Source organism: Haemorhous mexicanus, chromosome 2 (assembly GCF_027477595.1).
Source record: "Haemorhous mexicanus isolate bHaeMex1 chromosome 2, bHaeMex1.pri, whole genome shotgun sequence".
NCBI lineage: Eukaryota > Metazoa > Chordata > Aves > Passeriformes > Fringillidae > Haemorhous > Haemorhous mexicanus.
The window spans coordinates 88,862,260-88,878,627 of NC_082342.1; the positions used below are offsets into that span (position 1 = coordinate 88,862,260).

Genomic DNA, 16,368 nt, shown 5'->3' on the forward strand with positions numbered 1-16,368 from the left:
TTTAGGAACCAAACATTACATGTACCACCATATGGCAAAAGGGTGGTTCTGCAATGGAAGCCACTAACAGGTACACTGATGAACAAGAATATAAGAGCCAAACTACTCTTCCCAGGTCCCTTACATTTTCAGGACTTGCAGGAATATAAATAATTAAAATGAACTATTTTATAGGTAATAGCTAATAGATACCAATTAGATACACAAAATTCGTAGTGTGTTACATATTCAGAAACACAAAAATTGATTTAAGATGTCATTGAAAAGGTTTTAAGCATGTAATTTTCAAGTAATTCAACTAGAAGCTTGTCCTCTGTCCTGAACAGGATGGAAAACAAGTGCATAGTTCTGACTAATCTATTATCTGCATTTCAAGGTCCAGAACTAAGGACATTTGCTGCATGAGTTTATATTTGCTGAGTTATTCTCAATGTCTTTTGTGAACACCTCTATGAAAATATTAGAAGTGTAAAACACATGTGACAGCAATCTTTACTACACAGTAAAAAGGAAAATTAGAAAAATATTTTAATTTTGTTGAAAAGTTGCATTCCAGGAACATTGCAAAAGGGCTAAGTACTGAGTCAGGACAGTCAAGCTATGTGAGGAAGTGCTTAAAAGTCAAGAAATAGCAGATCGAAATACTAATACAAGCTGGTTTCATGTTACCATAGGGACTATTCCCAAAGGCCATATTAGCCTATGGCCACTAAGCCCCATGGGGGAACTTTCACAACCAAGGGATAGCAACAGGCTCTCCTGGAGGGCAGTTCAGATCAGGAAACCAGCTCCAGCCCAGAGGTGTCTGCATCACCCAGATAAATTTAGCCACTGAGAATACACTTCATACATTCAAATTACATTCTTAAGCTGCAATTATTTTGCCCAGGATCACGTGGAACATTATGCAAGCTTTGTCTTCTTCCAGTGTGCACTTTTCTCATTTCCATAATAGTCCCATATTGGATCTATACCTTGGCAGTTGGTGACTGCTGTCACATTCACTTCTTTTTTCAGCTGGTAGTATTAAAGGTAAATCTTAATTACAGGGACTATTTCTCTAACCTTGTCTCTGGGACAGAATATTTAGTTGGGAACAGTATCACAGTATCGTTCATCACAGCTGCAGCCTATTTCATAAAAGCTTCTTAAAAGCCAGACTCCCTGTCTGCTGCATATGCTGCCTCACTGAGGACTGGGGGAGTAAAGCAGCTCAGATAGCCATTGTAAGTGCCCCTCCAGTGCTCCTTTCAGACCAAAGGACAAACATGGTTGTGACAGTGTGCAAAATACTCTGGCCCATTGCTCAAGAGGCTTTTGTTCTTCATCTGCGTGCTAACCCCAGTGAGCCTGGAGAGGAGCAGAGGTTCCCATGTTAGCTGGCACAGCACGCGTGAGCTGCTGATACGCTCTGAATGCACGCCAGCTTGGGTAGCAATTTAATAAAGCAGCTGAAGCTAATGCCATTTTTTGGCACCACATAAAAGAGTTTGTTGTAGGGTCACATATATGCATATAAAGGGTCATGTACCAGCAAATTTTCAGGAAATAGTAGACATGCACATTATTAGACTGAATTGCTGTCTGGCTCCAATATCTAAAATATGTAGCCAACTCTTAACCCTACGTCTCAGCATTCTGATGCACTTAAATCAGAAAAACGTGTAGGGTTTCTGTGTCTTAAGTGAAGTTTCTAGAGTAGGAGAAGAATACCAAGAAAGCAGCACCAGATTCTTTACAAAAATACTTGAAGAGCAACACTGCTGGAATTAGTGCCGCTACTGACAAATTATTTTGATTAAAAGACACTTTTCAAAATCTGAGATTGCCTCTAAAACCTTGATTTTAAAGAAATTAATCTGGGGCTCTTTTTTTTTTTTATTAGGATTTTTGAACCAATAAGTTTGTATTTCCAATACTTTCTTTGCAACTACAAGGACTCCTTTTAACATGCACATTTAATAGAAGATAACATTATTACATAATCCTGGGACTCTGGAGCTTTATAAGAAAAACACTAAATCTTATTAAACTTGTGATAAAATTATTGGTGTTGGCAACCTTGCAGACATATGCCTAGAGCTGCACAGTGTTTTCCTCCTCTAACTACTGTAACTAAAAGGACTTTAATGAGAGCAAAAGAATGTGGCTCTGTCTGCCCAGAATCTTTTGGAATTTTCACTTTTCCCTAATGAAAATGAAAACAAATACTTTTCTTTTTTTTCTGTAAGCTTTTAAAGACATCTGAACTGACTTTCGTAATGAAGAAGGATTAAGCAAACTCAGGAAAATTATAAATGTGGTTTGTATTAGTGTACTAATTAGCTCATAAATTTAGGAATAGTTAATCTTTTAGTTTTGCTGAATGAAAATAGCAGTCAAATCACAGATCAGATCTTGTAAATGGAGTAATGCAGCAGTGAATTAAAACCCCCAGAGCATAGGTGTCTGATCTCATAGCATTATGAAAACTGGAAATCTTGCTACTGACTTTGAAGAGCACAAGGTGAATTTAGCCAAAGTTGTAAAATATTACTCAAGCAGCCAGATACTTAGCAAATAATACTAAAAACAATGTGATTTATTAGGTGTGTACTTCTCATTGTATTGTAATCCAAGAACTAACTATATTAATTATTTTTAATTCAGTCAGCTAATTAGAGCAGTGGTAGCTGGCAAAATTCTGTGGTTTACTGCAGTTTCTATTTATTGCACATATTTATGTACATGGATATTCAAAAGACCCTGCCCTATAAATATTCATGTTATTACAGAAACAATTGTGGATACCAAGTAATAAAAATATACTTGTCCATTACATGACTTACACGATTTCTTTAGAACTGCCAAAGAAGAAAAAGAGTAGAGGCGCTGTTTTACACTGCCCCATTGATAATCTGATGAAGACTGCTCTGATGAAACAAAGAAAAGTAGATTCTAGCCCAAAACAAGTTTAGGTCTCAGTTCTTCAGACTGGGTCCTAGCCAGGTGATGGAGATGCAAGAGCCAAGCACCTGGGCATGGTAGCAGACAAGTAGCTGGCAGACATTACAGGCTGCTGGATACAAGAGCTCAGAGTCTTCTCTCCCCTTTAATGATTGCACCAGGACAAGGTTAGAGAGAACTGGGCTCAGTAACAGTCAACATGGAGAATGAATGGACTCCCATTCTCACACCCCATAAACATCCTCACACACACCTTGTTAAACACCACCCCAGAGACTGCATTTCAAGCAGTTTTCCATAAACTCCATGTGACCTGGATACAATGCTAGATAAAACCATCGGATAAAATACAGCACTAGAAGTATGTGAACCTGGGATTAGAAGATCAGGGTGACTTAATACAGAACCAGCCTTCACATCTGGACTGCTGTAAACATTGTTCAGTCCAAGGCCCCTGTGGAAAAAAACTAACACACCAACAGTAATTCAGTAAAATGTATAAGAACTGCTCATTGCTAGAGCCCTGCAGTGATAAGCAGTAGGAATTAATCTAAAAACATGATGGCAAACAACTGCTGAATCAATTTTCTTCTTTGGCTTGTAGTGCACCTGCTCTTACAATATCTACATTTTATAGTCTTTTTTTTTTTTTTTCTTGCAGAGATGTAATATTCCTGCATTAAACCAACTGCTCAGCTAAGGAGAGAGCCAGTGACAAGGCCTTATTCTAACTACACAGTGCATGTGATAAGGAGGAAACAAAATGTGTCTGCAAGTACAGAATGTTTAAATGCCTCTACTCATAACACAAGCTGGCAGGTTACAAAATAATTTGTAATTATGTCTCTTATTTGCTCTTAAGGAGTTGTGCACCAGCAACCTATTAACCAGACCCTATATTACTGCAGTATTCTTCCTCAAGGTGGTAGGAAACAGAGAAAATTCAAGCCTCCCATCTCAATATTAGGCTCTTTGGAGAGCATTGCTGGCTGCCAAACATGTGCACCAAGGCAGCATTGCTGACATATTTTTGCCTGCTTATGATGCTACTTCTGGAGGCCATATGACCTATAGTTCACCATTCCAGCTCTATTTTTGGTAAGCTGCTGAAAGAAAGGATGGAGTGGTATGGTTAGCTGGTATGGGTACATAGTTCAATGGATTACCAGTTACTACCGTTTTCTTAATATCTATCTTCATTTTAAATGATGCAGGATTAGGCATGCATCTCTTAATTCCCCCACAAATTAGTACCAGGACTAGGAATCTGAGTGACAGTATGTTAGATTTAATCATTCACTTAGTGGAAAGTAACATTTACACTCCTCTGAAGTGTCTCTGACTGCATACCATAAGCAGGTTTACAAGGAGCATCATCTTGGCAGCACAACCTCAATGAGCCCATCGGGCCAAAATTTTCAAGAACAACAACTTAAACAAAAGTGACTGGTTTGTCAGAGCATTCAGCACACCTGCTTCCAACTAAATTAGCACATCGGGAAATCAGGACACAGTTATTTTAATGTTTATATATAGGTTAGAACTGGACTTCACATGCCTAAATTTCAAAGTTGTGAAATATGTCAGCAAAAGCATTACAAAAGCATTATAAAAACAAAAGCTTAATCAAAATACAATATTGTCCTTAAAGCATTCAAAAGAGGTACTGTAGTTCTCTTCCCTGAGTGACAGGCTATCATGGTTTAACCCCAGCATCAACCATATACCACACAGTCGCTCACTTACTCCTCCACCAGCAGGATCACGGAGAGAATTGGAAAGGTAAAAGTGAGAAAACTCATGGGTTGAGATAAACACAGTTTAAGAGAAAAAGCAAAAGCTATGCACACAAGCAAAACAAAACAATGACATTAATTCACTGCTTCCATGGGCAGGCAGGTGTTCAGTCATCTCCAGGAGAGCAGGGCTCCATCACACAGAACCATGACTTGAGAAGACAAGAATCATCACTCCAAACATCCCCCTCTTCCTCCTTCTTCCCCCCTCTTTATATACTGATCATGATGTCATATAGTCAGGAATATCCCTCTGGGGTCAGCTGTCCTGGCTCACAATCTCCCATGCATCCATAGTCTGCTCATCAGCATGGCAGTAGGAAAAGCAGGAAAGGCTTTGGCTCTGCATAAGCCCTGCCAAGCAATACCAAAAACATTTCTCCATTACCAGCTCCATGTTCAACACAAATCCAAAGCAAGCCCCATACCAGGTCCTGTGAAGAAAGTTAACCCTATCCAGATAAACCAGCACAAAGGCACATGAAAAGCTTCAGAGTAAGGACTCGGAAAGATCCTGAAGTGAACTCTATTTTGATCTCAGGCATGTGTTCCACTTCAATCTGCCACTCTGTTTAAGGATAATGACTCTGCTTTTGAGACCAAATGAGAGTACATCTCACACAGCCCTGTGCAAGCGAGTAAATATAATACTCCAAAAACATTTATCCTTTAGACATATTTATCCTAACTTTAGACTTCTAAAATGTGGTTATGTATGCCTCAAATACTAATTGAGATTCTTATTAAGTAGTGGAGAGGAACACTTTTAAGTCATGTTACAGCTGATCTACGCTAGATGTCTACCTCTGGATAATATTTATCAGGCCTTAGAAATGTTGCATTAGTACAGAGAGTTTGGAGACACCTCTTTATTGCCTGTATGTCTAGCTTGTACAGACCCAAGGTTATCAGAAAGAAGCCCAGCTGTCACTGCAAAATTCTGATTAGGAATGAAAATATTCCTTATGAACACCACTGTCCTGTGTCACTATACACAGTGACAAAAAAAGGCAAAGGAAGACTGAATTTAGCCCGGAACATACATTGGCAGTACTGCTAACATCACACTTGCTGAGTCAATACTAGTGAAGCAAGGTCAGAAAGGAGCTGTAGGCAACAGAGCCAACAAGAGCTGGATGTGGCTCTTCAGTTTCTGCACCGGGGTTAGTATCTCAACACTCAGCATGGAGGGAGGTACTGTGCTGCATGGGTACACCAGCATGGTGCACTAACTCCACTGCACTGGGCTGGTAGGCCCAAGCTCTCCTGTTATTAATTGGCTCGAATTATATCAATGAACCACTCTCTTGCACTTATTAAACAAATGCCTTACCTAAAGCATAGTCTGTGTCTTTTACAGCAATGCTAAGTGTGACTCCATCACTAAACTTTCAGGTATCAGTTGGATATTGCATGCTTGGTACTTTAATAATTATTCGGTGGATTTTTAAAGACGACCATCTTTAAACCAGATGGATCCATTTCATAAAAATGGTAAGACACTAGAACAGAATTTTGTTTTCCATACATTGAAAGCAATGTAAAAAGGTTCAGCTTCTGTGTTCACTATGTCAAGCAAGGACAAGGAAATAGTAGACAAAAAGGATTTCAATTCTCCATGGAAGATCTGAACAAAGAGGTTCAATTTAGGTATTTCTCCACTTTGGCCAAGTTTGAGCCCCTGTATCTCTACAAAAACACACCCCTACCAGTAGATACACTGCTGAGTGGACCTGATTTAATCAGACACAAGTTCAGAACATCTGTCTCAACTGCCACTACTGGTACCACCTGATGAGGATGCCCAAAGTGTTTTCTGCTTAACAAAAGGCACATGGAATTGATTGCTCTCTCACACCAATGTAATCCATGACACAGTCTAATGAAGTCAAAGTTAGAATTGCTTTGAATCTACACTAGCATGCATGAGAGAACGTTATGACTGTGTGCATCTCTCAGAGGGCTTTTTTTTTTCATTTCTTTTTTTCTTATTTCTAATGTTCCTCTGGGAGATCTCATTGCCAGTTTCAACAAAGGGCATCATCTCTTTGCAGATGATATCCAACTCTACAACTCTGTCAAGTCAGTCTCTGATCCCCTTCTTCCCACCTGTCTTCAACATGTCAATCAACAGATGGCTACACCATCACTAAGGAATGCTTCAAAGGCATTCAAAATGTTTTAAAAGTCCTCTTTGTTCCATGTCTCTTGCTCTGCTATCAGTCTTCTTAATTCAGCCCTTCAGTTCTCCGCCAAAAATCTTGCTGCTATCCATAACACAGGGTTTTAAATTTCTTTTCTCTACTTAAAAACTACTTCCATATTATATACAGATTTATCCATACTTTGACATCTGCTTCTGCTGTGTTATGTTGAATGTTCTACTCCAGTTTAAAAAATGCCATTTTGTCCACTGTGGCTTTGCAAAAATGTATTTTCTAACTTCACCAACCAATAGGCAGGAAACAGAATACTACCCCACTTCAAAAAGTGGAGACTCCCTCAAGAACTTTCAATGTCTTCTTAAGTGCAGAATCTCATTTTAAGACTTATGAAAATATATTTCAGTGTCTATAGGTGGAAGCTAAAGCCTTCCGATGTACTCAGAAAAGTAATACTGGGTTTTGCCAGATGACTGTTATTATCAAAATATCATTCTAGTATTACCTAAATGTAATTGTGTTGGACTGTACCAGATTTCTCTCACAGCATCTTGGCTTTTGCTTCTTCTAAGCCCTTGCTTATCTCTGTGTCCTATCTACAAGCTTCCAAAAACGAGAAAGCAAGCCCATTCCTTCACTTACCCTATTTTACTCTTGCCTACATTTTCAAGCCTTCCCTCCAAACCACTGTATCATCTTCAGTACAGCCCCATTTCCACAGCATTAATGTTCCAACAATTTGTAATAATAACCTGTCATAAATCTGGAGTGTCTCTGCTGGTAAAGGAATTGGCAGAATGCAAAATGGATTAACAAAAGTGAAGCATAGCCACATGAGGAAAAATCAGTGCAGTGGAAATAGGGAATCTGATGTAAAAATACCAATGAGTTGCTGATGTAAAAAATACCAAAGAAAAAAACATATGGGCCAATGGTCAACAACTTAAACCCCTCTGATATGTGCACCCAGGGAGCCTTATAAGGGGTGACAGCCCTGAAAGGTGACAACCATAAAATCACAGTGTATATTTTCCAGTACAAAAAAGGGGCTGCAAACAGATTGGCACACATCATTCTCTGAGTAAGGGGAATATCCTTCTATTTGTTACTGCCTCCACCTCCTCTTTCATTCTATCATTTGCAATCCTGTAACACTAGTGGTAACCATAGCCATTGTGTAGGAAGAGCTTTCAGTGTTCTCTTTTTAACAGCATTTAGCAGATGGAACCAGCTCACTCTCACAGAACCACAGAGTGGGTAAATTGTGTGGAAGGGATTACAGTGGGTCATCTGATCCAACCTCACTGCTGGGGCAGGGTCATCCTAGAGCACATGGCACAGAAGTGCATGGAGATGGTTCTTGTACATCTTCCACGAGAGAGACTCTACAACCTCTCTGGACAATCTGGCCAATCTGTTCCAGTGTGTGTGGTCACCTACACAGTAAAGACATTCTTGCTCATATTCAGGTGGAGCTTCCTGTGCATCAGTTTCTGGCCCTTGTCTCATGTCCTAGTGGTTGGCATCACCAAGAAGTGTCTGGACCCATCCCCTCAGCACGCCCCCTTTAGATATTTATACACACTAATAAGGTCCCCTCCTAGTCATGTCTTCTCGTGGCTGAACAGGCCCAGCTCCCTCTACCTTTCCTCTTAACAGAGATGCTCCTGCCACCTTACTCTCTTTGTCACCCTCTGCTGGACCCTCTCCAGGAGCCTCTTGGGCCGGGGAGCCCAGAACTGGACGTTCCAGATGGGACCTCACAGGGCTGAGCAGAGGGGCAGGATCACCCCCCTCGACCTGCTGGCAAGGCTCTTCCTTATGCATCCCTGGACAGCACTGGCCTCGGCCCCAAGGACACACTGCTGGCTCAGGGACAGCTTGTTGTCCACCAGAAGGCCCAGGTCCTTCTTGGCAGAGCTGCTCCCCGGCAGGTCAGCCGCAGCCTGTGCTGGTGCCAGGGTTATTCCTCCCCAGGTGCAGGGAGAAATTTGCCTTTGTTGAATTCCAGACAGTTCTTCTCTGACCCTCTCTTCAAGCCGTTGAGGTCTTTACGAAGGGCTGCACAGCCCTCTGGGGTATCAGATACTCCTCCCGGCTTTGTGCCATCAGCAAACTTGTTGAGGAGATATTTTGCCCCTTCATTCCTTTGCCAGCTCCTCTCAGAGAACCAGTGAGGAGCAGCCCGTGAGTCGCCGAGTCCTTTTCAGAGCTCTAAGTAGCGTTCGTGCGGCGGCACGGAGGCCTCGTGCGGCCCGTCGCCATGGCAACCGGCGGCCGCGTCCCGCGGAGCGGAAGGGCCGCGCTCTCGCGAGATGGCGGCGGCCGGGCCGGGCCGGGCCGGAAGGAGGCGCGCATTTGAAGGCCACGGCGGCGGGAAGGGGCGGTGGTGGAGCGGGGCAGGTGAGTGCGGCTGGGTCGTGGTGTGGAGTCACGGCGCTCCTGAGCTGCTGCTGCTGCGGGGCTCAGTGCAGGGCTCGGCCGAGGGGAGCGAGCCTGTGGCTGCAGCGCCGGCTCCCCGCGCCCGGAGCGGCGCCGAACTGGCCCTTGCTCAGGACCGTTTCTTTCCAGGCGGGTGGCGCTTGAGGGTGGCTGAGAACAGCCGCCAGCGCCGTGAAGGTGTTGAGCTTAAAAAACTTGGGAAAAGAGTTTTCTTCATTTTCAGAAACAGAATAACTGAACTGCGAAGTTATAGCGGTTCGGAAAGTTTAGGTGGTGCAGTTTTAAAAGGCTTCTAGTTCTGCCGTGGGACGAGGATGAGCTTTAGGTTTTAGTAGGATGTTCGCTTGCTAGGTGCTATTCGGTTCCAAATTGAAATGCTTGTTTTGAGGCTTGTTCAGCCAGGTGCTAGTATATAGAATCATTTAGGTTAGAAGAGACGTCTAAGATCATCAATCATATATCTTTTATCATATGATTTATGCGTATAGATTAAAATCTGTGAAGGGCTTTAAAAGAAACCACAAACGTGAAGAAGCATAGATTTTTATTTGAACTGTACCAAATCATGAAGTAATTGGATGCTGAAAATCTTTATAGTAACTTTGGTTCTGTTCTCAGTGTTTCGTTCCAGTCTTCTGTCTCTCTAACACACACATAAAAAAAAAAAAAAAAAAAAGAAAAACAAAAACCCACCAAAACCCTGTTTGTTTCAGGTGAGTAACTGAACCTGAAATCAGACTGTCACAATTCTTGAGTTACATTGGATTTTACATTGGTTTTGAAAAACTGCAAAAGTGAATGTCAAATAAGAGGTTTTTAAAATATCAAATGACAGGGCTTTGGGAATCACTCATGGGAGGATGCAAGATGTTTAATCCATATCTCAACCTCAGAATGAAAATTGAGCCTTCAGTCTTAGTTCTAAATCTCTTGACTGAAAGACTTGCTTATTAAATCTTATTTGTTTTATCACCAGGGTTTAGCGTAAACTGCTTAGATATTTACTTCTTAGTATGTTCAATTATTTTCAAGTCCTATTTTCTATAATACATGTGTTTTTAACACATATTCTTAGAAGATATTTGTAATATTTGTTAGCTATCTCTTTGAGAAAGCCCAAGTGCAGTTTCTTGTTCTCTAGTCTCCATACCATTTACACAGTATGCTTTTAAAATAAGTTATCCATTATTTAAAATTGAAATGTTGTTGAAGTCACATATTAAAATATAACTCTCAACTTCTATTGGTAGCTGAGGGAATAAATATTAACACTTTGTTAAATAATGCCTGTGAAACACTGAAAGGCGAATGGAATATTTATGTCATTATCAAATATTTACTTTGAATTTGAACCAACAAAACAGGGAAACTGGCAGAAAATGTCGCCTGGAAAAGTTCTGCAACCTGCAGTGAAAATGAAGGTGGATGAACTCTTTTTGTGCTGGTTCAGTCAGCCTGCAACTCAACTAACACTAAAGGGCTTCTTGAGAAAAATCAGGAATAAGGAAAAATCAGAGTTTGGTAACACAGACTCAGGAAACAGTAAGAATGAGAGCTTCACCAGTAAAAATTCCAATTCCAAGCACTGCATATTAGGAGATACCAGATTGCCTTTGATGTCCTTGAGTCCTCCTCAGCCTTCTCCTACTCTTCCATTGGCAACTCCAGCTAGCTCAAGGAACATTTCTAATGTTAGAGCAACACGTCGATCCTCAGGGACCAAAGAAGTAAGTTTGTTTCTTATTAGATTTATTTGTTTAAATAGAACTGACTTTTGTGTTTGTGGTATTGGCATATTATGTAAGTAAATAGTTTTCCCAGAGGAGGTGTCAGGAGTGGAGTGAAGCAGCTGCACTGAACCTAAAATTCCAATGTTTGTGTATTATTAGTGTTAGTGGATAGTGAAACAAACAGGGTAGGAGATATCTCTCCTTTTTGATGCCTTTATTAAAAGTGATCTTTCCAGGTTGGGAGGCCCGACGGTTCCGCGGGTTCGCCGTCGCAGCTCCCTGGAGTGACTCGGAGGAGGCAGATGCAGCTTTGTCCACCAGGGGGCAGAAGCTTTATCCACCAGGGGGCGGAGCTGGGGGGGGGGGGTCCAGCCTCACGAGAGCAGGCGGGGGTATTCACCCCCGGGATCCCGAATTTGAGTTGGCAGCCTCGGGTCCTGGCTCCAACCAACATCTTCTGAAGTTGTGGTGAGGGGCCATTAAGGTTTTCAGAGTCTCTGCTGGCTTCTCACCTCACCCCTGATGTCTAGAGACCACTTTGATCTCTGAATTCCATATTGGCTCGCTGGTTTAGGGGTTTATTAATAGCGTTTGGAATGGGGGCTTGCCCCATTGCATTTTGGCTCTAAACTTATCTGCATATCAACTCCTGGTCCCCTCCCCTCTACCGTCTGGGGGGGATGCCATCCTCCCACCTGGGCCCAGGCACGGTGATGCTGATACAATAGAGTAAATTCTCAACCATAGATGGCTAACGACCTGATACTTAACAGGTGATTGCAACAAGCAGCTAACAAAAGCACTCCTCTGCCAGAACTGGTTAAACTTGTAATTCTACAACTTTTGGAAAAAAAAATGGGTAACCCTTTTTTTGTTCATAACAGATAGGTGGCCTGATCTTCCATAAGACTATCTTGGCTCCTTGCCATGCAATTGTGGATAAATTTAAGTCCTTGTGTTTGTGTTCCTTTTATAACATACTGCCTTGACTGCAAATATTCCTTTGTCTAATGATACCAGGCACTGTTGTTAGTTCAAGACTCAAATTTGGCTTCACTGGATCTGCATATTATCAAAGTAATTGTTTTGGTACTGCATGGTACACTCAGCACTTCCTAATGAGCTCTTTATTTATAACAGACAATGCCCTCTATGCAAGGATGACAACCCTGCCCCCCAACCTGAAACCTACTATTTAAGCTTGCAATTCACTTCCATCTAGTTTCTAGCTGTTTTCATAAAGAAAAAACAAACTGGATAGAAAGTTTTGTCCTGACTGACAAAGTTAAGTGTTGCTTATGTATGATCAACGACCCTAGAATCACAGAATTACAGAATGGTTTAGACTGCAAGGGACCTTCAAGACCATCTAGTTCCAACCACCCTGCCATGGACCTTCCATTACACCAAAGGTTGCACATAGCCCCATCCTACCTGGCTTTGAACACTCCCAGGGATGGGAAATGCGCAGCTTCTCTGGACAGCCTGTTTCAGTATCTCACCATCCTCACAGCAAAGAATTTCAATAATTTCTTCATAATATTTGGTCTAAACCTGCCTTTTCAGTTTAAAGCCCTTTTCCCTTTTCCTGTCACTACATGCTCTTGTACAAAGTCCCTCTCCAGCTTCTTGTTGGTCCCCTTTAAGTACTGGAAGGCTGCTCTAAGTTCTCCCCGGAGCCTTCTCTTCTCCAGGTGGAACAATCCCAACTGTCTTAGCCCGTTGTCTTTGGCAAGGTACTGCAACCCTGTGATCATCTTTGTGACCTTCCTCTGGACTTCCTCCAACAGATCCACATCCTTCTTACGCTTCCAGAGCTGGGCACAGCACTCCAGCTGGGGTCTCACCAGAGCAGAGTAGAGGGGCCAGAATCACCAGCCTTGCCCTGCTGGCCAGCTGATTTTGATGCAGCCCAGGATGTTTGGCTTTCTGAGCTGCAAGTGCACATTGCTGGGTCATGTTGAGCTTTTCATCTAGCAACATCCCCAAGTCTTCCACCCCAGGGCCCTTCTCAATCTGTTCCCCACCCAGTTTGTTCTTGGCTTGGGATTTCCTTGTCCCAGATGCAGGGCCTTCCACTCGACCTTGCTGAACTTCATGACATTCGTAAAGACTTCAAAGAGTTTTTATGCTGTTTCTGCTATAGGACTATAAATTCTACATTTTAATAATACTGGAAAATTTTAAGAGGTTGTAATTCTCAATTGCTCTATATATTTTGGTATCTAACTTATTGCAGTGTCCAAACCTGGTATCCCAGGGAAGCCTGCTCAGCAGGGTAAGGGTAGAGAGGAAAAAGTTGGGATGTTTAAGAGTATCAGTTATTTATTGTTTGTTGTTGATATGCATTGAGTGTATACTTACCCTTTAACCTGCAGGAGTAACAGCATGACTCTTTTGCACTTAAACATTTAATCTTAAGTGACCTCTTGGTTTCATAAATACTAATTTTCGAATCTAGTTTGACAGCTTCTTAGCTCCAAAACACCACATGTCCAGTCCAGTGTTTGTCTAGATTGACTTTACAATAATAGGGACTTGTGTTTGTGTGTAATCACCAACCAGGCAGCAGGGAATGACGATTGATTTACTTTTTTGTTGTTGTTCACACTATTTTATTTCCTCTTTTAGTGAAATGCAGAAAGTCAGTCAACAGATGCTCAATTTATTGTTGTATCAGATAAAATCAAGCAAAGGAAGAGTTTCCATTAAAACCCACTGTTATTTACTATCACTAACTTGTGTACTGTAATTTCTCTTCATGTGTCTTGGTTGATTGCTTGAAGTAAATCCCATAAAGTAGAACTAGAAGAGATTAATGAAGAGTAGCATCCTTGACTTAGTTGGAACTGTTTGCGTAGTGCTGAGAGAGAACCTAGAGGAGTTAGGTTGTTGGTTGCTTGAGTAGGTTGGGGAGGGGGGAATTTCCAAGCAATGAGAATTTTATTTATAACTTTGTTATTCAGGTGAACTGAATCTTCATCCAAAAGTTTCTTAATCTCTAAGCGTAAATTGCAGCTGGAATTAACTCTTAAATACCACCAAGAGTTGCATATTCTGCGATGACAGTGTATTTTCTCTTAGAAAGTACAATGTACCCCACTTTCTTCCACAAACTACCTCACACAGTGTCAAAACTAATGCATCTGCTGTTGTGCATCTTACTATGTTTCTCAGATCAAGCCACAATGGTTTTACCTACTTCCTATGAGTTTTAAGTAAATTTGGGGCCTCATCTTGTTTCTGTAAGTGGAAGAAAGTGTTTCAGATGCTGGACCTACAGTACAAGGTAATACAGATTTAAATTCTGAATAGCAGTCCTGGAAAATGGTTAAAGTTAATGTGTGTAGCTCTGTGTGCATGAGGGTGTTATTAGGAAAAGGCTTTTACATCCAGCCATAAAGAGCTGGAGAATTATTTATTTTTGGACTGTACTAGTTAACTTAAGCATTGTCTTAAACTTTTTCTTATTGTGCACTGGAAGTCTCCTAAGGCAGAATACAAGTAGTTAACCTACTTTGGCATTATACATTTTCAGTATCACTGAGCTAAATCACTGCGTTTGATTATGGGTAAGGCTGCTGTATGCCTTTTTCCTGTTTCTTAAAATGCTCCTGCAACTTTTTTGAAGGATAACAAACAATAAAGCTGATAAAAGAAAACGACCATCTTTAAGTAATTACCAGGAAGTAAATATGATTGTGTAGGAAAACAACATTTTCATCCTACAGGTTTCTGTACTTGTTAGCAAAACATGTTTTTTTCTGAACAGGAAGCATTCTTAATTAGAATCTAATTAGATGTGTAATCTTTTTATACTTTAAACAGTAGCATATGAGCAAAATAAGCTGATGTGCTGATGGCAACCATTAAACAGCATTAAATGTACTGTAGCTGTCAGCTATTGTATTCAAGGAGATATTTGCTTTTTTTCCAGAGATTAGATTGTAATTGAAGCCTGTGGGTTATACTTCTATCCAAAATTCAGAAGTTGCCATGTATTTTGCTGAAACACTAATGTCTTGCCAGAGGAGAATTTGCTGTCTTTCAAGATGGTTGAAGCCCTCCCCTGATTAGCAAGTCAAAAGTATTTATTCCAATAATGAAAGAACCTACATGGTCTTTATGGAATTTTTTCATCTGGACAGGTCACTTAAAGACATGTTAAGAGTAACTGTTGACTTAAGCCAAATGCACATTTTAAAACTTGTTCAAAACTCTACCATGAAAATTCATCTTTCAGTGTGTTTTAGTGCAAATGAAAACCAAACAGTGTTTGTTTAGGGAATTTTTTTTTCCTTTATGGGAGGTACTTTGCTTCGCTTGCATGGTGCCATTCACGGTGAGGTGGATATCTGACTGTATCTATTGTGTAAACGTTAATTGCAGAGTTCTGGTCGCTTCGGTTATGTGATGTGAAGTGCTTGCTAGCACTTGGTATTCTGCAAGAAGGCCTGTGATTTCTATGTACTGTATGCTTCAAATAACAAATTTAGAGACAAAAAAATTTCAGCATTCAAGTCTCAAATATTCTGAGTGTATTGTTGAAGAAATTCTAGGGCTGTAACTTTGAAACTAGAAGGATGCTGTAGATTTCTTCTAACCCTTATCACAACTGTAGATAGATTTAACAGTGTTTCTGGGACTCTAGATTACCCTAAACACACAGGCCATACACAGTTGTACACTGTTCATCACACTGTCAAAAATGCCAGTCCTCAAGGCCCAAAAGGTGCCATGGGCAAGATGTTTAATCCTGACCAGCTGGTGTGCAAGGCATCTGGGGAAACTATTCACAGAATTCCCTATGGGCATTTTGTGGGATGGTGGTGCAGAGAGAATGTGATATAATCAGAAATACTTCAAAGTTATTTTCCAATTCTCTGCAGGGTCAACCTTTGATATAAAGGTACTTCTTGAAGTGGTTTCTCTATATCCTTTATTTGATAAGCACACTGTTCCTGGTTGTTTTCCTATGGCAATTAAAGCTCATTTTCCTCCTATATCTGTGACTTGTAAATGTTTTTACTTCTTTAATATACGGCTGCTTAGCTTTATCATGAACAACATTCTTGGCAAATTTTTGTGATCAGTTACTTGATTTAAACATAGTGGAAGTGCTGTGATCCATTTTAGCTTAAAAGTAGGCTAGAATGAAACCTTTTAACATTGGCTGAAGTCTGAATACTTAACAGCTGCTTTTTGAAGCAAATTAATTCTGAGAGCTCCAGGTAGAGGGTAGCTGGGCTGATACCATCATCTTACAAAGTATCTGTCTGCATGTGAATTGCT

General features: G+C 40.9%; 1 protein-coding gene across 1 annotated transcript in view; it reads left to right on the top strand.

Moving 5' to 3' along the window:
* Positions 1–9,227: 9,227 nt before the first annotated feature.
* The window catches only part of LOC132323772 (serine/threonine-protein phosphatase 2A regulatory subunit B'' subunit beta-like), a 46,724-nt gene continuing 39,583 nt past the window's right edge, over positions 9,228–16,368 (top strand). Inside the window, exons 1-2 of the mRNA XM_059839401.1 lie at positions 9,228–9,307; positions 10,711–11,073. Of these exons, the coding sequence (XP_059695384.1) occupies positions 10,726–11,073 (348 nt within the window). The 5' untranslated portion in view covers positions 9,228–9,307; positions 10,711–10,725. The remainder of the gene's footprint in view (positions 9,308–10,710; positions 11,074–16,368) is intronic.